We start from the raw sequence: 16,580 nt of genomic DNA on the forward strand, positions 1-16,580 counted from the left end.
TTCTTTGAGTGCCTCATCCGGCTCGCCAGAACAAATCAGGCCATAGCCCCTTGTTTAGAGGACCACGTTACATAGACTGTTGCATCACTGGTCTTCTTCTACTTGTTGGTATAATTCTCCTCACACGTAGGTGAATTCCGCCTAAACCCAGATGCTTTTAGCTGCATGGTGACTTGTACGCACTCCAGTTTCGCGATTCCCAATTGGTACCCGCTCTTGGCCAGGGTTTCCCTCCCATTGATAATGCTGCCGCTGGCCTTTGAGAGCATCACTTCATGATTGGGTTAAGTGGCCAACAAGGGGCGGAGAAGCTAAACCGCACAGTATATCCAGCATATTGTGTCAAAGTCGAGACTCCTGTGCCGTCCTAGTCGAACCAATGAATGTGCTTCATATAGAGTGCCTGTATGCAACAGGGCAGTCTCAACGCCAAACTGCTACGGCTGCAATTAATATCTTCTTGCATTGGTAAATGGGGATTCGTCATTCATTAACCGACCGAAGACGCAGCTTGACAGAGTCTAGCCCATACTAGCTCTGCTCTTATTACCTCTTTTCTTTTCGTTTTATCGGCCCATCCTTCGTGTTGCCCATATGGTTGCTGATCTCGCCACAGTTAACGTCACACAGCGACGCCATCCAGGGCCCTTAATAGGCCCTCGCTCTACTTACCTGGTTTTCTATATCGTTTCTTTCCCTTATATATCTCCCATCTTCGCGTGGCCTGTCACCCCCACAAATAATCGGAATATCGATACGACTTCGCCATGTCGGCGGTCGAGGAGAAGCAATCCGTCGAGACGGGCGAGCAAGCCATTCCAAAGTCGCATCAGGAGAGTAACTCGGACTTCTCAGACTCCTCGATTGATCCCAAGGCCGAGAGCAGGCTGGTTACGAAGCTCGACTTCATCATATTCCCTACTTTTTTCGTTATTTACATGATGTCATTTTTGGATCGCATCAATATTAGCAATGCGCGTATCCAGGGGATGGTTGAGGACCTTCACCTTACGGGCAATCGGTTTAATATCGCGCTTTTCGTAAGTTTTGAACGAGCTAATCCGTTCCATGGCATATAATTGACGGCGTACAGACATATTACATCTCATACATCCTTTTGGAGGTCCCCTCCAACATGGTCATCAAAAGATTTCGCCCTTCCTTGTACCTATCGACCTTGATGTTCTGCTGGGGTATCATCAATATGTGCATGGGTTTTGTTCACTCATATAATGCGCTCATTGGTCTCCGATTTCTCCTTGGTATTTTCGAGGCGGGTGTCCTGCCCGGCATCATTTATGTCACATCGATGTATTACAAGCGACACGAGTATCAAAAGCGCATGTCTTTCTTCTTCTGCAGTACCGTTGTTGCTGGCGCATTTGGTGGACTTTTGGCCTACGCCATCGCTAAACTCGGTGGTCACCATGGCTTCGCTGCTTGGCGTTGGATTTTCATCATCGAAGGCGCTATAACCTCGACGCTCGCCATCATTGCCGCGTTTCTTATCATTGACTGGCCAGAGCAGACTAAATATCTTAATGCCGAAGAGAAAGAGCTGCTCCGTCGCCGCCTTGCTGCCGACGTCGACGACTCGTGCCGCATGGATGTCCTCAACAAGACTTCGTTCAAGATGATCATGTCGGACTACAAGATCTGGCTCGGAGCCCTGGTATACATGGGCGTTGGGGTTCCTGGTCTCTCTGGTACCTTCTTCCTTCCCACTATCCTCCTCGAGTTCAACTGGAAGGCTCAGGAGGCACAAATTCGTACTATCCCTGTTTATATGCTTGCGGGCGGTACGATGCTCATCGGTGCTTGGGCTTCTGACAAACTCAGGCACCGTTTTAGCTTCTTTATTGCCGGAACTAGCATGGTGACCATTGGCTACGGAATGCTTCTCGCCCAAGAAGGAAAATCTCGAGACTACAAGTTTGGCGCTGTCTTCTTGGTTTTTGGCGGTGCCTACATGGTCACGCCCATGGCACTTGCATGGCTACAGAACAACCTCTCGGGTCACTGGAAGCGCGCATTCGGATCTTCAATCCAAGTCACAATTGGAAATATTGCCGGCATCATTGGAAGCAACATTTACCTAGTCAATGAAGCTCCCACCTATGTCACTGGCTACAGTGTTTCGCTTGCGATGATGTGGCTGGGAATGATCTCTGCAACTATCCTGGCTTTGCTCATGTGGAGGGAGAACAAGAAGCGCGATGCTGGTGAGCGGGATGATAGACTGAACCTTCCCGAGGATGTGAAGAACAACCTAGGCGACGCGTATCCTACCTTTCGATTTACTCTCTAAGAAACTGTCCTCTTCTAGTGGATGGATTACTTCCTTTAGATGCAGTAGATCTCTTTTTTTAGTACTAGCTGCCTTATGCTAGCCTACTGGGTAGGTAGTTGTGGTAATACAGGCACTATCTAGTACTTAGGTACAGGTATAGGTAGGTACATGTAGGTACGCAATAATTTCGTTCTCAAGTATACTTCTTCGTGCAGCTACTACACCAGTACTTCTACCCCCCCGTTGCATAGAGTGTTGAAATTACCTCAATGTCTTCCTGCATGTCTGAATGGTTCAATCTTCATCAGTTGTGTACGACTACTACCACTAGTGGAAATGCTCGTCATGCATCACCACCCGCACAATGGCGAGTTACATCCATATCCAAACTCGTACGGTGTGCATGTTGCATTGCTTGGTAAAGGCTCCATATGGGCCACCTTCCGCATTAGTTCGGCCCGGTTACATCGGCCGCTGTACATTTGCAGCAATATGAAGTACAGTTTGTGCATATACGATATATGTTTTACGAGTGGCGTTGTTTTGAAGCACCAGATATCAGCAAGGCTGCCTCCAGCGCTAGTACAAGTACTCTACTGCCTTGTACCGTCGATCTACTTCACAGTATGGATGAAGGGGGCAGATTCCCACCACGTTACGGGCATCGCTTAGTACCAAGGTAGATACGGAGTACTACCAAGGAAGACTTTGCGATTCTCAAGTCCACCCCGAAGGATTTGAGCGATGTACTGTAACCGTTAGAGTGCTGTTGGCTTGGTGAGAACAGAATCTCAGGGCTAGCCTTGAACGGGCTGATGATACTACCATACTGGGGCATTCAGTGACCAATGAATCCGTAGCTCGCGCAGGCAGACAGGGATAGAGGCCCGCGGCAAACATTGGCACTAACTTGCTGGGGGTCTGTTCCCCGTCGAGACGGACCGGGAGGTCAAGTGTACCTGAGGTCCAGCTACTGATGCGGGAGATTCAACCAACCTAGGCTCGCTAATCAGCCCTGGACTGCGCTCGCTGGAGTGATCGGTTCATGCAGCTCGGCAACAGCAACAGCCCCCATCCTCAAAGCCTTTAACAAGGCGTAGCAGCCAACTTCCTAAGGGACGGTAACAATCTTGCTGTGTTATTTGCTGTTTGACACCTCAGAGAGGACATACCCCCAGAACATTACCCCGGACAGCGTGTTTACGTATAAAGCGAATTCACCATGTATTCAGCGTCTTTTGCATTCTTCGAGGCAATATGGGATGCAGGGGTCACACACTGTTTTGTTAACCTGGGATCAGATCACCCAGGTATGATTGAGGCTATGGTCAAGGGCCAGCGAGAAGACAAGCGGAAGTTTCCGCGAATCATTACGTGCCCCAGTGAGGTATCATTCTACTTCCTATAGAGCCTAATTTTCCATAAGGGTAACTGCTGATAATTACGGACATAAGTAGATGGTGGCGATGTCCATGGCAGATGGCTACGCTCGTTTAACTGGCAAGCCACAGTGTGTTATTGTCCATGTTGATGTCGGCACACAGGCCCTCGGCGTTGCCGTTCACAACGCCTCAAGCGGCCATGCTCCCGTCCTCATCTTTGCGGGCATGTCTCCTTTTACTCAGGAGGGCGAGATGCGCGGCTCGCGCACTGAGTTCATTCACTGGTTACAAGATGTCCCTGACCAGAAGGCTATCCTTGGTCAATACTGCCGATATACAGCTGAAATTAAAACTGGCGTTAATATCAAGCAAATGGTTAACCGAGCCTTGCAATTTTCTAGAACTGCTCCACAGGGTCCAGTATATCTCTGTGCTGCAAGGGAGGTTATGGAGGCAGAGATCAAGCCATACTCCATCAAGCAAGAACTCTGGGGTCCTGTTGAGTTAGGTGGCCTTTCCTCAAGGGCCGCAAGTAATATTGCTAAGTCGTTGGCTAATGCTGAGAAACCATTGATCGTGACCGGGTACTCTGGTCGCAATCACAGCATTCCCGACGCACTAGTTGAGTTAGCTGATATTGTCAAGGCTTTACGTGTGCTCGACACAGCGGGCAGTGATGTATGCTTCCCAGGCAACCATCCGGCGTGGCTAGGGGTTAAACAAGGCGCTGATGATTCCATCTCGGAAGCCGACGTTATCCTAGTTCTAGACTGCGATGTTCCATGGATCCAAACACGCTGTAAACCCGATCCAGATGCTAGGATTTATCACATCGATGCCGACCCCTTGAAGCAGCGAATGCCTTTATTCTATATTGAATCCGAAGCTCGATATTTAGCCGATAGCTTGACATCTGTTAGACAAATCCTTGACAATCTCAAGACAGGCGAAGCGGCCGAGATACTGGCAGTGAAAGACCAGGCTCCGGCCGAAGAGGCACGACATAAATCTTACACCGCCAAAATCCGACGTATCGATGATGCAGCCCAGCCGTTTTCCGATAACCGGTTTGGCACAGGTTATCTGAGCAAAGTCCTACGTACTGTCTGTCCAGAGGATACAATATGGGCCGTCGAGGCAGTGACCAATACTGGGTTTATCCACGACAACATAAGGCCAACGCAGCCAGGTTCCTGGATCAATTGTGGCGGAGGTGGCCTCGGTTGGTCTGGCGGTGGTGCTCTAGGCATTAAGCTAGCTACTGATGCCGAAGGGAAGGGCCAGTTCGTCTGCCAAGTCGTGGGTGATGGAACCTACCTTTTTTCCATACCTGGAAGTGTCTATTGGATCTCAAAGCGATACAATATTCCTATCTTAACCATCGTGTTGAACAATGATGGTAAGCTAAATGTTCTAGATGCAGCAAACCCTTGAGACACGCTGACGAGCTCAAACAGGATGGAATGCACCGAGAAAATCCTACATGTTGATTCGTCCTGATGGCGTAGCTGCTCAGGCAACTAACGAAGAAATGAACATTTCCTTCAGTCCATCGCCGGATTATGCTGGCATAGCAGCGGCAGCTGGCGCAGGTGATATTTGTGCGCTGAAGGTGACGGAGGCTGATGAGCTCGAAAGCATCCTCAGAGATGCCGTAGCCAAAGTAAAGACTGGGAAGACGACTGTTGTAGATTGCAAAGTAGTGCCCGACTGTTAGAACAGAGTTCTCACGCACAGGTGATGTATATCATGAGAAAAGCTATTGTGGGATGGATCATATGTACCAAATAAATCACTTAGAGCAAGTCACTAGTACTAGTATTGACAGCCCAACCCTAGTATGTGATGAGAAATCCAATGAGGGCTGTTGAGATAACAGGATGGTGATGGGCTTTGTCCTTTGAATGAGACGGCACCCGTACCCCCCGTCTCGTGGTCACTTGATACGCAACAAAGAGGTTGTCGGTGATCCGTAAATAGCTCTGTGTTCGTGTAAGAATGACGGATTTCCGCGTTGGCTGCCAACAGGCTTTGATGAGATATCATCCTATTATAGAGGTAGAAATTGGGTTAATAACCACGACCTGACGCCGGAGACATTGGATAATTTCGTTCAATGATCTCTATATTTTATCACCAGAAGGACTATCTTACCTACAGATTTCCCGGGCAACATTTACAAATAGGTGGCCTATATGCACAAACTCACAATATATATACCATCGAAATCACGAGCCATGGGGGGGTCTATTCTTTGACATAATCCAAGAATATAAAGATGTAGTCATTTTCATAACCACCGAGACATGAGCCCAAGCATAATAGCCTTGAATATCGCATGTAGTAGGCCATAGGCTTCCAGCATGAGTGTCTTTAAGACTCTTTAATTTGCTTCTCGTGTCTCAGGTCGACCATTAAGGAAAGTATTATCCTTCTTGTGCATGGATCAACCAGGAAGATGCCTGAGATGCAACGGGTATCGTATAACCGTTGTTGGAAACAAATTTGCATATATACCGCATTGTATCAGTTATTACAGCTTTATCGAACCTCTCATCTTAATTTAAATTTAACCTCTATACCGCATTGTAGTGAGGTATAATTCGCGCGGTCGCATTCAAGATTTTGGTAACCAGATAAGTAGCAATTATATCCATTCTCTTGAGAGATGAGCGATAGCATGAGAGCTAACTAGCACTCTCTTGCTCTATATCTAGATATCGATTTAATGATTACTGAAATTCTCTTACATGTAGTACTATCATCACAGAGCGGGGAGAAATTTGTTTCAACCTTAACTAAATTATATCCATTTCGAGAGGGATAGAGTTCGAAATGGAAATTTTCTCAACAGATGCGCTTAAAGACTGCCAGGCAATCGCGCCCCAGATTTCAACTCCTCACAACCATATCAGAATGAAACAAACTGGTGTTCTGTTATCATATGGGCAGTGGAGTAATCGACACCTATTAGAGGTAAATTGCATCAACACCCATGCAATCGACGTTCGCCGACATCCTATAGCACAAGTAGCCGCATTTGGCGAACTGGAATTACCAGCATGTTAATCCAGTCTTGATAATGCGATGGAAACGATAGCGAATGCCGGAACACCGGCGCTCGGCGCTCGGAGGTCTCCGATAATCGTGCCAAACAAGACCTTGGACCAAAATGAGAATTTGGTCGAATAGCAGTCGAGCCGGGCGTCACGCCAACCACGTATCCCCACTCGCTCTTCTATTCCACTCGCAGTATTTAAATCACAGCCCGAAAAAAAAAGTCCCATGAAACAATGCACAACTGAGACTTGAATAGCACTGCACCCAAAATGTGTAACGATAAGCTACACCAATTTCTTCATGCTCTTCCGAAATGTGAGCATCATGTTCATATAGAGGGTACCATCTCTCCAGAGCTACTCTTCAGGCTTGCTTCCAAAAACGAGATATCTCTTCCATCAGATGATCCAGCCTTCGAAAGCCCAACAACACTCCTAACTCGCTACCAAAATTTCTCTTCTCTCGACGACTTTTTGCATTATTACTTCATCGGCTTCTCAGTCCTTCTAGGGGCCTCAGACTTTGAGGCACTGACATATGACTATATCTCTCTTGCATATGCACAGAAAGTCTATCATGCGGAGATATTCTTCGATCCGCAAGCCCATATTTCGCGGGGAGTTCCGTATCATACCGTCATCGCCGGTATGAATGCCGCAAAGGATAGGGCTGCTGTCGATTTCCCTAAGCTCAGCGTTGAATTCATACCCTGCCTGCTTCGTCATCTTCCGGTGCCATCAGCACATGGACTACTCACGGAGCTTCTCGAGTCTGGGCATTTCTTTGACGGAACACTTGTCGGTTTTGGAATGTCCAGCACCGAATTAGGAAAGCATCCTTCACTTTACAAATCTGTCTACGAGGTAGCGCAGTCTGCGGGGATTGCGAATCTCACGGCACATTACGGTGAAGAAGGCCCTTCGGATTATGTCAAAGACGCGCTGTCAATTCTCGGTGTGGGACGCATTGATCACGGACGGCGCTCCGTGGAGGATGCAGAGCTCATTACACAGTTGGCAGAGTCAAATACAATGCTGACTCTGTGCCCAATTTCTAATGTTGTGTTGAAAGGAGTAGATAACATGCATGATCTGCCTATCCGAAAATTCCTCGACGCAGATGTCAGATTCAGCATCAACAGTGATGATCCTGCCTACTTTGGAGGTTACATACTAGAAAATTACTGTGCTGTTCAAGAGGCCTTCGAGTTGACAGTGGATGATTGGGGGAAGATTGCTCGAGGAGCAATAGCGGGAAGCTGGTGCTCTTCATTAAGGAAAGAGCAGCTTTTGAAAGAGGTTGATGATGTGATGCAACAATGGAATTAATACTGCTATGTAGCTTTCTATAACACAGGACCTGCGATGGCGCCGCGTCAACCAATTTGCGACCCTATTGTACTCATCGTCAAGTACGCCGCCCGGTGATCATGAAAGAGTTTCCGCAGTGGGTGAGCATCCTCGTATAAAAGCAAGGTTACAGTAGCCAAGTAGCCAAGTCACATCTTGTGCTGCAATCCATTGGTATGGATCACCAAATCAGTCTAGTGGCGCAGAGGAGGGAGCTCAAAAAGAGTCATTTCCTCCGAGGGGATGGGTCAGGGGGGCGGCAGACACGGTGATCCAGACAGTCATATTTTAATGGAGATCAAAAATCCAATGCTAAATCGGTAGCCAGGCACCAGGAAGAGTAAATGTGACTAAAAACCAATCTTAGCACGTTACCAGATTCGATTAGGCTATACGCACATAAATTTGACCGCTCGTGAGAAAGCAGAAATCTGCGTGTACAAGTTGGTCTTACCCTATACTGCCATATCAAAATGCAATTAATGCCCTTCAACAAATGGTCAGCTATTAAAACTTTACTGAACTTCTCATCTTGATGATAAGTTTGATCTCTATAACAAAAGGATTCAAATAATAATAGAAAGGGTCTTTGGGGGTACCTAGGCTACCCGCTTTTACTGCGTTGTCTATACCCTATAGCGGCGTTTGAGATGGCGTGTTTAAGGTCGAAGAATTATCGGCATATTACACGTTGACGCTGGAGGGAAGAAAAAAACAAACAAACAAACTTGAAAAGATATGATTTCTTTTTTTCTCCTCGTTAAAATGAAGAAAACACGAATGGAATACCATAGATGGCCTATACCATTGAATTGTGTCTTATGGGTGTCGAGATTGGAAGAATTTGTCGAATGGGGCAAGTGTCGATCCGGGGAATGTGCATAAGGTTGGGCCACGTGCGTGAAAGTCTGCAGATTGGCGACCCCAGCTTGATTCAGAGTTTTACATGCGCAAAAGAAAAAGAAAACCTTTGTGGCGCAATGGTGCACTTTGACTCTGACTCCGGCACGACGTGGTACAGTAAGTTGTGCTATTTGCAGACTGTCTTATTCTTTCTTTCTTTCTTTCTTTCTTTCTTTCAGCCAGCCATTTCACCTGGTGTCGCATATTACTTCATCTCACACACATGAGTATTACATAGGCATATAAACAGCAGCGAGAGAAGTGCGAGTATGTATAAGAATGCCGCTTCTAAACTTTATTTTGGCCAGCTAGATGGAACCCGAGTCACGGTGAGAAGGGACAGGGGTAAGATAGATTCTGCAGGGCTGTTCCATGAACGCATGGACTTTCTGGTAAATAAGGTTGAGATTTGCAAACTCCATATGGAGTAAATGTACAGATATACCCGTAGCTGCGTATGAGGTACAATACAGAGCACAAAAAACATGTACTTCATAGACGACTCAAATAGTACATGACAGTAGGCATCTCCTATTTGGTAATTCGAGCCCTCGATTCTCGAAGCCTTCCAAGTCCCATTTCTCTCCCTGTTTTAGGTATGAATTCCGGAGCTGGATGCGCTGGCCAGCAAATTCCAAGCAGGCTTGCTTATTTAGCTTAGCACCATCGGAGAGTGTTTATCCACCGCCTAAATTTGGCCAAGAAGTCGAAGAAAAGAGTGCCAGGATCGTGGCGCGCTAAGCCAATTTAGGTTCTGTAAATTCCCAAAACCTGAATGCCTTGTTCGTGTTTAGGACTATTTGCTCCGCAAAACCCCACTCTCGTGCCAGTATTATCGAAAACGCCGCCCGCTGATTGGCCACCTGGCGGCCCGACCAATCTCCGGCGAACCGGCGCAAGGGAGAGGGCTTACCTAATCTCACCTGGCCCTGGTTTCTCTGCCTTGGTCGCGTCGAGTGTCATGCAGCACAAGCACAGCGCAGCACAGCGCAGCACCAACAAGCGCCGATCGCTTCTGCTTGGCTGGCCATCATTCTTTTGCTGCCATTCGCATCGCATTCATACAATCTCGCAGGATTCCGCTGGAGATAGACGCATGTTTCGTTTGCAACAGCCTCTAGAACTAAATACCCTATAGACCGATCTGATTCCCGACAGCGACAGGCCGGCGGCTCGATCGGAAAAAGAGAAGAAAAGAAGAAGAGAAGAAAAGAAAAGAAACACCCCAGCTTCCTCCACATGCAACTCGTCATCGGCGCTCCCGCAAAATCCAATCTAATCCATCCCTTCGACAACCACTTAAGCAGCATGTTGCGTAGGGATCGATAGGTGCAGCCATTCCTGAGGAGAATGTCTTGCCTTGAGCCCTGCCAGCCTGCATCTTCATTCTCCATCGCCTGCTGAAAATGAGAGTCGCCATCCGAGAGCAGCTCGCCGCGCTTGTCCTTTTCGCCGTCCTCCTCGCCCTCGCCGTCATCTCCATCCCGACATGGATCTTTGTCCACAACTTTGTCGTCGACGTCGAGTCCGACGGCCTGGCATTGACAGCAACGCTCAAGGCCGCTGCGATTGCTTCCGAGCTGGAGCTGGGGCAGACCATCTGCCAGACCGTGGCCACCCGCATTCTGCTGCAGCAGGCCTTCATCGACTTTTATAATCAAAACTCGTCCCATCCCTTTTTAAATGCCCGCGCGGATCTGGAGAGCGCAATGGCGGCGAGGGGCGGCCTCAGCGGCCTGCTGCAGGCCCGACTCTACTCTCGAAACACCACCGGCGGCGATCATCGGGGCCTTCTGAGCGTGACTGGTGCCGGCGTGGGCAATGGGACAAATAATATCCAGCTCCCTTACCTGACGCCCGACGGCTCCAAAGTCAATCTCAGCGATACCGAGTACGGCTACCCCCCGTCGCTCTATCCCAACATCACATACACAAACCTCGGATACCCAAATCCATATGTCCAGTCGACGCCCGCCTTTGGTGCCTATGCCTTCCCAAATGTCAACCTGAGCACCGGTGGCGGCCTTCTGTTGGGTCCCCTAGTCATCAACGAAACATTTGCCCTCATCTCTCTCACTATCCCTGTTAGGTCTTTTGCTATCTCGGGCTTCATTCTTGGGTACATGACACTGGTTCTTTCAGCTGGTTCGCTGTCTTCCATTCAAATGTCCCCCGAAGGATTAGGCTCGACGGGGGTGGTCCTTCTTGTTGGACCGGCTAACCCGTCCAACCGCTTCAATGTGTCCCAGCCAGCCAGTAATGATACGTATTCGCCTACGCAACCCAGTTTCAAGAACACCCCTGTCCGTTTTGTCATCCCTCCGGTCCCGAGGGATGGGCAGCCTGATCGACACTCCGGAAGGAATTATGACGATGGGAACTATTATGCACGCCCATTCCCCCTATTTCAGTTTCCAAGCCTGACAAAGGTATATACCCGCAAGCTCTCGCCGCTGGATAACTCTACTGTCGACCTATCAACGACAAATGAGCAGGGCGTTCCTGTGGCTGTGGGCGTCGCCCGTCCAGCGACAACCCTGGTCAACTGGGCGATTGTCGTGGAAAAGGCCAAGAGCGAGGCATATGAGCCTATTGACAAGCTGAGGGACATCCTCCTGGGGTGTGTCTTCGGGACCGCTGGTCTTGTCGCAATCCTTGTATTTCCCTGTGCACATCTCAGTGTGCTGTCTATACGACGGCTGAAGGCTGCCACGGAGAAATCTATCAACCCGCCTGGATACGATGAGGAATTTGATGATGGATTTGACGAGGAACACCCAAGCTCGGGAGCTACTAGCTCCAAACGATCCGACAGAGGATTCTTTGCTACCATCTGGCGGAGGATATGGAGGGAGAAGAAGGCGATACCCATTTCCGAAGCTGATGCTCACCGACACGTCTTCAAGATACCTGGGAGAGTTGAAGTTGGCAAACACTATATTACAGACGAATTGACAGAGCTCACCGACACATTCAACAGCATGACAGACGAGCTATTGAAACAATACACGTCCTTAGAAGAAAAGGTTGCGGAGAGGACACGAGAGTTAGAAGTTAGTAAGAGAGCAGCGGAAGCTGCCAACGAGAGCAAGACACTCTTCATCGCCAACATTTCTCACGAGTTAAAAACGCCGCTGAATGGCATTATGGGCATGTGCGCTGTTTGCATGGAGGAAGACGACATTGTACGAATAAAACAATCGCTCAAAACTCTCTATAGATCAGGTATGTGGCGTTTCTCTGCACCCGTCATCCACCGCTGTTGAGCAAAAGAGAAGAAACAAGAGGACATCTCTGTTTATTGAGCAGGGGCATGTCGGCTGTGTTGATATCTGCTTACCATCTCACTAGGCGACCTCCTGCTACATCTTCTAGAAGATCTTCTTAGTTTTTCCAAGAATCAAATTGGCCAGCATGTTAGCCTTGAGGAGAGAGAATTCCGGTTGGGCGACATCAAATCCCAAATGTTGTCCATTTTCGACAAGCAGGTGCGCGAGAGCGACATCACATTCACGGTGAGCTTTCTCAGCGGCGAAAGCACAGAGCTGAATGGGGTTCTCGATCAAAGTGTATTAGAAAAAACACTGCCGGCCCTTGGCCCTAACGGTATGGGTCGACTGAAAGATGCCTATGTCTGGGGCGACCAACATAGAATTCTGCAGGTCATGATCAATCTCGTCAATAATAGTCTAAAGTTTACCCCCCCTGGGGGCAAAGTGGACTTGCGAATTCGGTGCATTGCCGAGGCTGAGCGAATGAATAATGATGACAGCCGGACCTCATCTTTGTCCAAAAGTGGTTCGACAAGAATCGGGCGAAGCCGGCATAGAGGCAGCTCCGGATCTACGAGGTCTACCAACTCTCGGACAACGAATGCTTCCACAACGATTAGGAACGGCACTGCCCTTGCAATCAATCCTATGGACCCCAAGGCCACACCACATGTTCGCGTCCGGGAGAGATCACCGACGCCGCCGCCGCCAAACGCGAAGCCCTACGTCTTTGAGTTTGAGGTAGAAGACACAGGGCCAGGTATTCCCGAGCATATGCAAGACAAGATTTTCGAGCCGTTTGTTCAAGGCGATCTTGGCTTGAACAGGAAATTTGGAGGAACAGGCCTGGGACTGAGTATCTGCTCACAGTTGGCCAAGCTGATGGGTGGATCAGTTACCCTCAAGAGCACTGTGGGTGTCGGATCGACGTTTACGATGCACATTCCCCTTAAATACGTCAAAGATCGGCCGCCAAGTACCGCTTCCAGTAGTACAAATTCAAGACCAACTAGCGTTAGATCTACGGCTGGCGAAGGTCCCCGAAATTCCCTGAATGGATCAGTATCGCCTTTGCAGGACACAAAATCCAAGAGCACCTCGGCTTTGATAGACAACAAGCTGCCCCGTCTCGTGGGCCTCAGCGCGCCCTTTTTTGCAAAGCCCACATCATCCCCCAGCAAGGAGGACCAGACAGCAGTCATTGACAAAGCAATGGCGAACAAGACGGGCAAGGGCAAGCTCCGCGTGTTGGTTGCCGATGATAATGCAACCAACGTTGAAGTGGTGAGTAGGATGCTTAAACTCGAAGAAGTCTACGACGTTGCCATCGCCAAAGATGGCCAGGAGGCGTATGAGCTGGTAAAAGCCAGCATGGAAAAAAACCAGCGTTTCGATGTAATATTTATGGATATTCAGATGCCAAACGTTGATGGTTTGCAATCGACTCGACTTATTCGCAAGATGGGCTACTTGGAGCCCATCGTTGCGCTTACTGCTTTCTCCGAAGAGAGCAATGTAAAAGAGTGTATAGAATCAGGCATGGATGAGTTTTTGAGCAAACCCATTAGGCGGCCGGCCCTAAAGAAAGTGCTTAAGAAATTCGTCACGATTCCAGAGGAGCCCGAAACGACTGGCTCGATGAAAGAAAAGCGATCAACCACGTATACGATGAATGGGACAAACGGGACAAACGGAACAAATAGGATAAACGGGAAAACAAGGGAATAAGCATATAGAGTAATATAATTTTTATTAATTGGTTAGTGAAGGGGTTCAATCTGGCGATGATCTTCTTGTGGCGGCTGGACAGTTTGTTCCGTCGCCAATTTGTTTGACAAGAATCGGGCTGCACATGTACATAAGATTTTGCTCGTAGTAACCTTGTATAGGTAGTCTTTTACGCATTCTCAATCGATTTCGAGCTGCTGGACTGATGTCGACTCCTACAATGCCTCGTAGTGCTGCGCATCCCTCGTGCAATATTTGTTGGTAGGTTCGTAATTCGATACTTGTTAATTTTGTTTAACGAGGAATATATTGGTCAGCTATATCGTGCCTACCGGATACCCAATTCCCTATTACTGATCCCACATCGTGTCTCCGCAGCTATGGCCAAATGCTGTCCTTGATTCGGCAAATTTCTCGGGATATCGCTTACACCATAAAAATTTGGAGTCGCATTTTGTGCTCCACGGGCCGGTTGACGTGAAAATATGACTGGCTTGGGCTATTCAGCCGGTGAACTTCCCCGCCGGATGAATGCTGAGTGTGTGTAGCGGAAGCAACTTCTGTGTGTCCTGACTACCTAAGTTCCCATCATATAGGTACGTAGTGTAGGTCACTTGCATTGTCTTAGTCTTAGGTATGTCATATTTTCTAGACTTGAAACTTCTCTATGGCATTAGTCCAAAGGTAGTCTCAGTGATTAAATATCCGACCAAACAGCCCTCTTCGTTCCTGTAAAAGCATCAAAGCCCATATCAGCTTCAGCTGTTCATATATTGATGGAGAAAGCACATATGCTGTCATTCTTCGATATTGTATGCCATATCTTTCTCCCCTCCTGTCAAACTACTTTCACACGGCCTCTCTTGCCCTGACAGATACATCAAAGTTGTTGGGTTTGACAAACCAGTAATTCGTTGTTTTCCACTCTCTCTGGCTATCCCGTAGTTCGAAGTCGAAATTTTGGATAAGAAGTGGAATGAGCTTTGACATTTCAAGATAGGAAATATGGCGACCAATGCAAGTCCGAGATCCCAAACCAAACTACCACCCAATTAGTACCTGATCATTATCTTTGTATACAATAAGCTCAATGCACTATCCTCTTCTGTGATACTTACCGGCAAATAGTATGCGTTCATTCGCCCAATCCTTTCGCCCCCCTCTTTTTCTGCTTCTAACCATCTCTCGGGTCGGAATGCTGCAGCGTCTTTGCCAAATACCTCTTCGTTGTAGTGTGCGGTCCATGTGTTCAGGCCAATAGTTGTTCCCTCTGGAAAGAATTGTCCATTTAGCTGCAGTCCACCATCAGTGACAGTCCTCCAAAGAGGAAGTCCCGTGGCGGGATGCAGACGCAGTGCTTCCTTCATCACTGCCTGCCAATATGGCATTTCCAGGCTGTCTTTGAAGCTCAAATGGCCATCAATAGAGGTAGATTGGTCAATCTCCTCTCTGAGTTTCCTCAAAGCATCTGGATATTTGAGAAGATAGTACAAAATGGCCGATAGACTGATAGCAGTGGTGTCGGAGCCTGCAACAATGTTGGACATGCTCATCATGAATACATGGTAGTCGGTTACCTTGGATGGGGCGTCTTTATTTTTAACCATTAATTTTTCCAGGAAATCTTCAGGAGACCCATCCGCGTGTGGCGCTGCCTTTTCTTCGCTCATCTCTTTTTCGGCCTTTCTTTGACGGATTCTCTCTCTTACATATCCTGCGAGGTATGTGCGTCCGGCAGCCCCCCCAATGCCGAAGAAATTAGTGACGGCGAAGATGTAGGGATGAAGGGCAGAGAATATGCCAATAAGGGTGGAGTAAGCAATAACCTTATGCAGAGCCTGCAGTAGGCCAGAGACGTCTTCTCCGCGATTGAGGAAGCCAAAAGGTTTGGAGAATGTAATATTCCCAATAACGTCGAATGCATAGCACTGGAACCAGTGGCCCATGTTAATGGGCTCGCGGCTTTTTGAGCATATAGACAAGCGGTTTACTAGGACATCTGCACATTCGTCCACGTATTTCTCGTAGCTGACAAGACTGGACATGCTGTACAGGCCTTGAAATACCCTTCTTGTCTGCGCATGTCTCTTGATATCTTTATCTGGGAACATGGTCCAAGCATCTGGACTCGGATGTTTCCACCCGTCATACCATTCTGACTTTGGTAGCTTCGAGCCGATGCCATACACTGTATTTACTGCTTCTGGTAAATCGATGCTGTACATATTTGGGGCGAGACGAACCACCGGGCCGTATTTTCGATGAAGTTGGATGTTTTCATGTTCGAAATGGCCCAGGGCGACTCGTCTGAAATACCATAACCGAGTGAATCGTGCCAAAAAGGGCCCTGGAATTTGGCGCGTTGGTGAAGTAAGGCTTCTAACAAGAAATAATAGAAGGCGTGCAAAGATCAATATGACCCCCGCCAAAATGACTAGCTTCAAAGACAACATGATTTCCTTCCAGCTGCTGCTAGGAAACGAATATGACAACGACAAGAAAGCTACATTATGAGGATAAAACCTCCCTTCACCCGCCTTTTAACTCTCATTCCTGACCTTTCAGCGCAGACTATCAAGCTGGCCAAAATGCCGAA

The 16,580-nt window shown here is 48.1% G+C and overlaps 5 protein-coding genes across 5 annotated transcripts; 4 read left to right on the top strand and 1 right to left on the bottom strand.

Annotated features, from left to right (window-relative positions):
- Window positions 1-767: 767 nt before the first annotated feature.
- TRIVIDRAFT_64905 (uncharacterized protein) lies at window positions 768-2,308 on the top strand (the record flags this gene model as incomplete). The annotated part of the gene is made up of 2 exons (XM_014095005.1): window positions 768-1,040; window positions 1,094-2,308. 2 exons carry the CDS (start codon window positions 768-770, stop codon window positions 2,306-2,308), a joined length of 1,488 nt encoding a protein of 495 aa, XP_013950480.1.
- A 1,204-nt stretch (window positions 2,309-3,512) lies between these two features.
- On the top strand, window positions 3,513-5,389 carry TRIVIDRAFT_39849 (uncharacterized protein; the record flags this gene model as incomplete). Its single annotated transcript, XM_014095006.1, has 3 exons — window positions 3,513-3,677; window positions 3,748-5,071; window positions 5,130-5,389. 3 exons carry the CDS (start codon window positions 3,513-3,515, stop codon window positions 5,387-5,389), a joined length of 1,749 nt encoding a protein of 582 aa, XP_013950481.1.
- Window positions 5,390-7,001: 1,612 nt separating this feature from the next.
- Window positions 7,002-8,060, top strand: TRIVIDRAFT_39884 (uncharacterized protein; the record flags this gene model as incomplete). Its single annotated transcript, XM_014095007.1, has 1 exon — window positions 7,002-8,060. One exon carries the CDS (start codon window positions 7,002-7,004, stop codon window positions 8,058-8,060), a length of 1,059 nt encoding a protein of 352 aa, XP_013950482.1.
- Window positions 8,061-10,390: 2,330 nt separating this feature from the next.
- On the top strand, window positions 10,391-13,984 carry TRIVIDRAFT_196099 (uncharacterized protein; the record flags this gene model as incomplete). Its single annotated transcript, XM_014095008.1, has 3 exons — window positions 10,391-12,209; window positions 12,336-13,917; window positions 13,960-13,984. 3 exons carry the CDS (start codon window positions 10,391-10,393, stop codon window positions 13,982-13,984), a joined length of 3,426 nt encoding a protein of 1,141 aa, XP_013950483.1.
- Window positions 13,985-14,833: 849 nt separating this feature from the next.
- TRIVIDRAFT_228211 (uncharacterized protein) lies at window positions 14,834-16,209 on the bottom strand (the record flags this gene model as incomplete). The annotated part of the gene is made up of 2 exons (XM_014095009.1): window positions 14,834-15,025; window positions 15,103-16,209. The coding sequence occupies 2 exons, from the start codon at window positions 16,207-16,209 to the stop codon at window positions 14,834-14,836; spliced, it is 1,299 nt and encodes a 432-aa protein (XP_013950484.1).
- Between the last annotated feature and the right edge of the window lie 371 nt (window positions 16,210-16,580).

The sequence above is a fragment of the Trichoderma virens genome, assembly GCF_000170995.1.
Source record: "Trichoderma virens Gv29-8 chromosome Unknown TRIVIscaffold_91, whole genome shotgun sequence".
Lineage (NCBI taxonomy): Eukaryota > Fungi > Ascomycota > Sordariomycetes > Hypocreales > Hypocreaceae > Trichoderma > Trichoderma virens.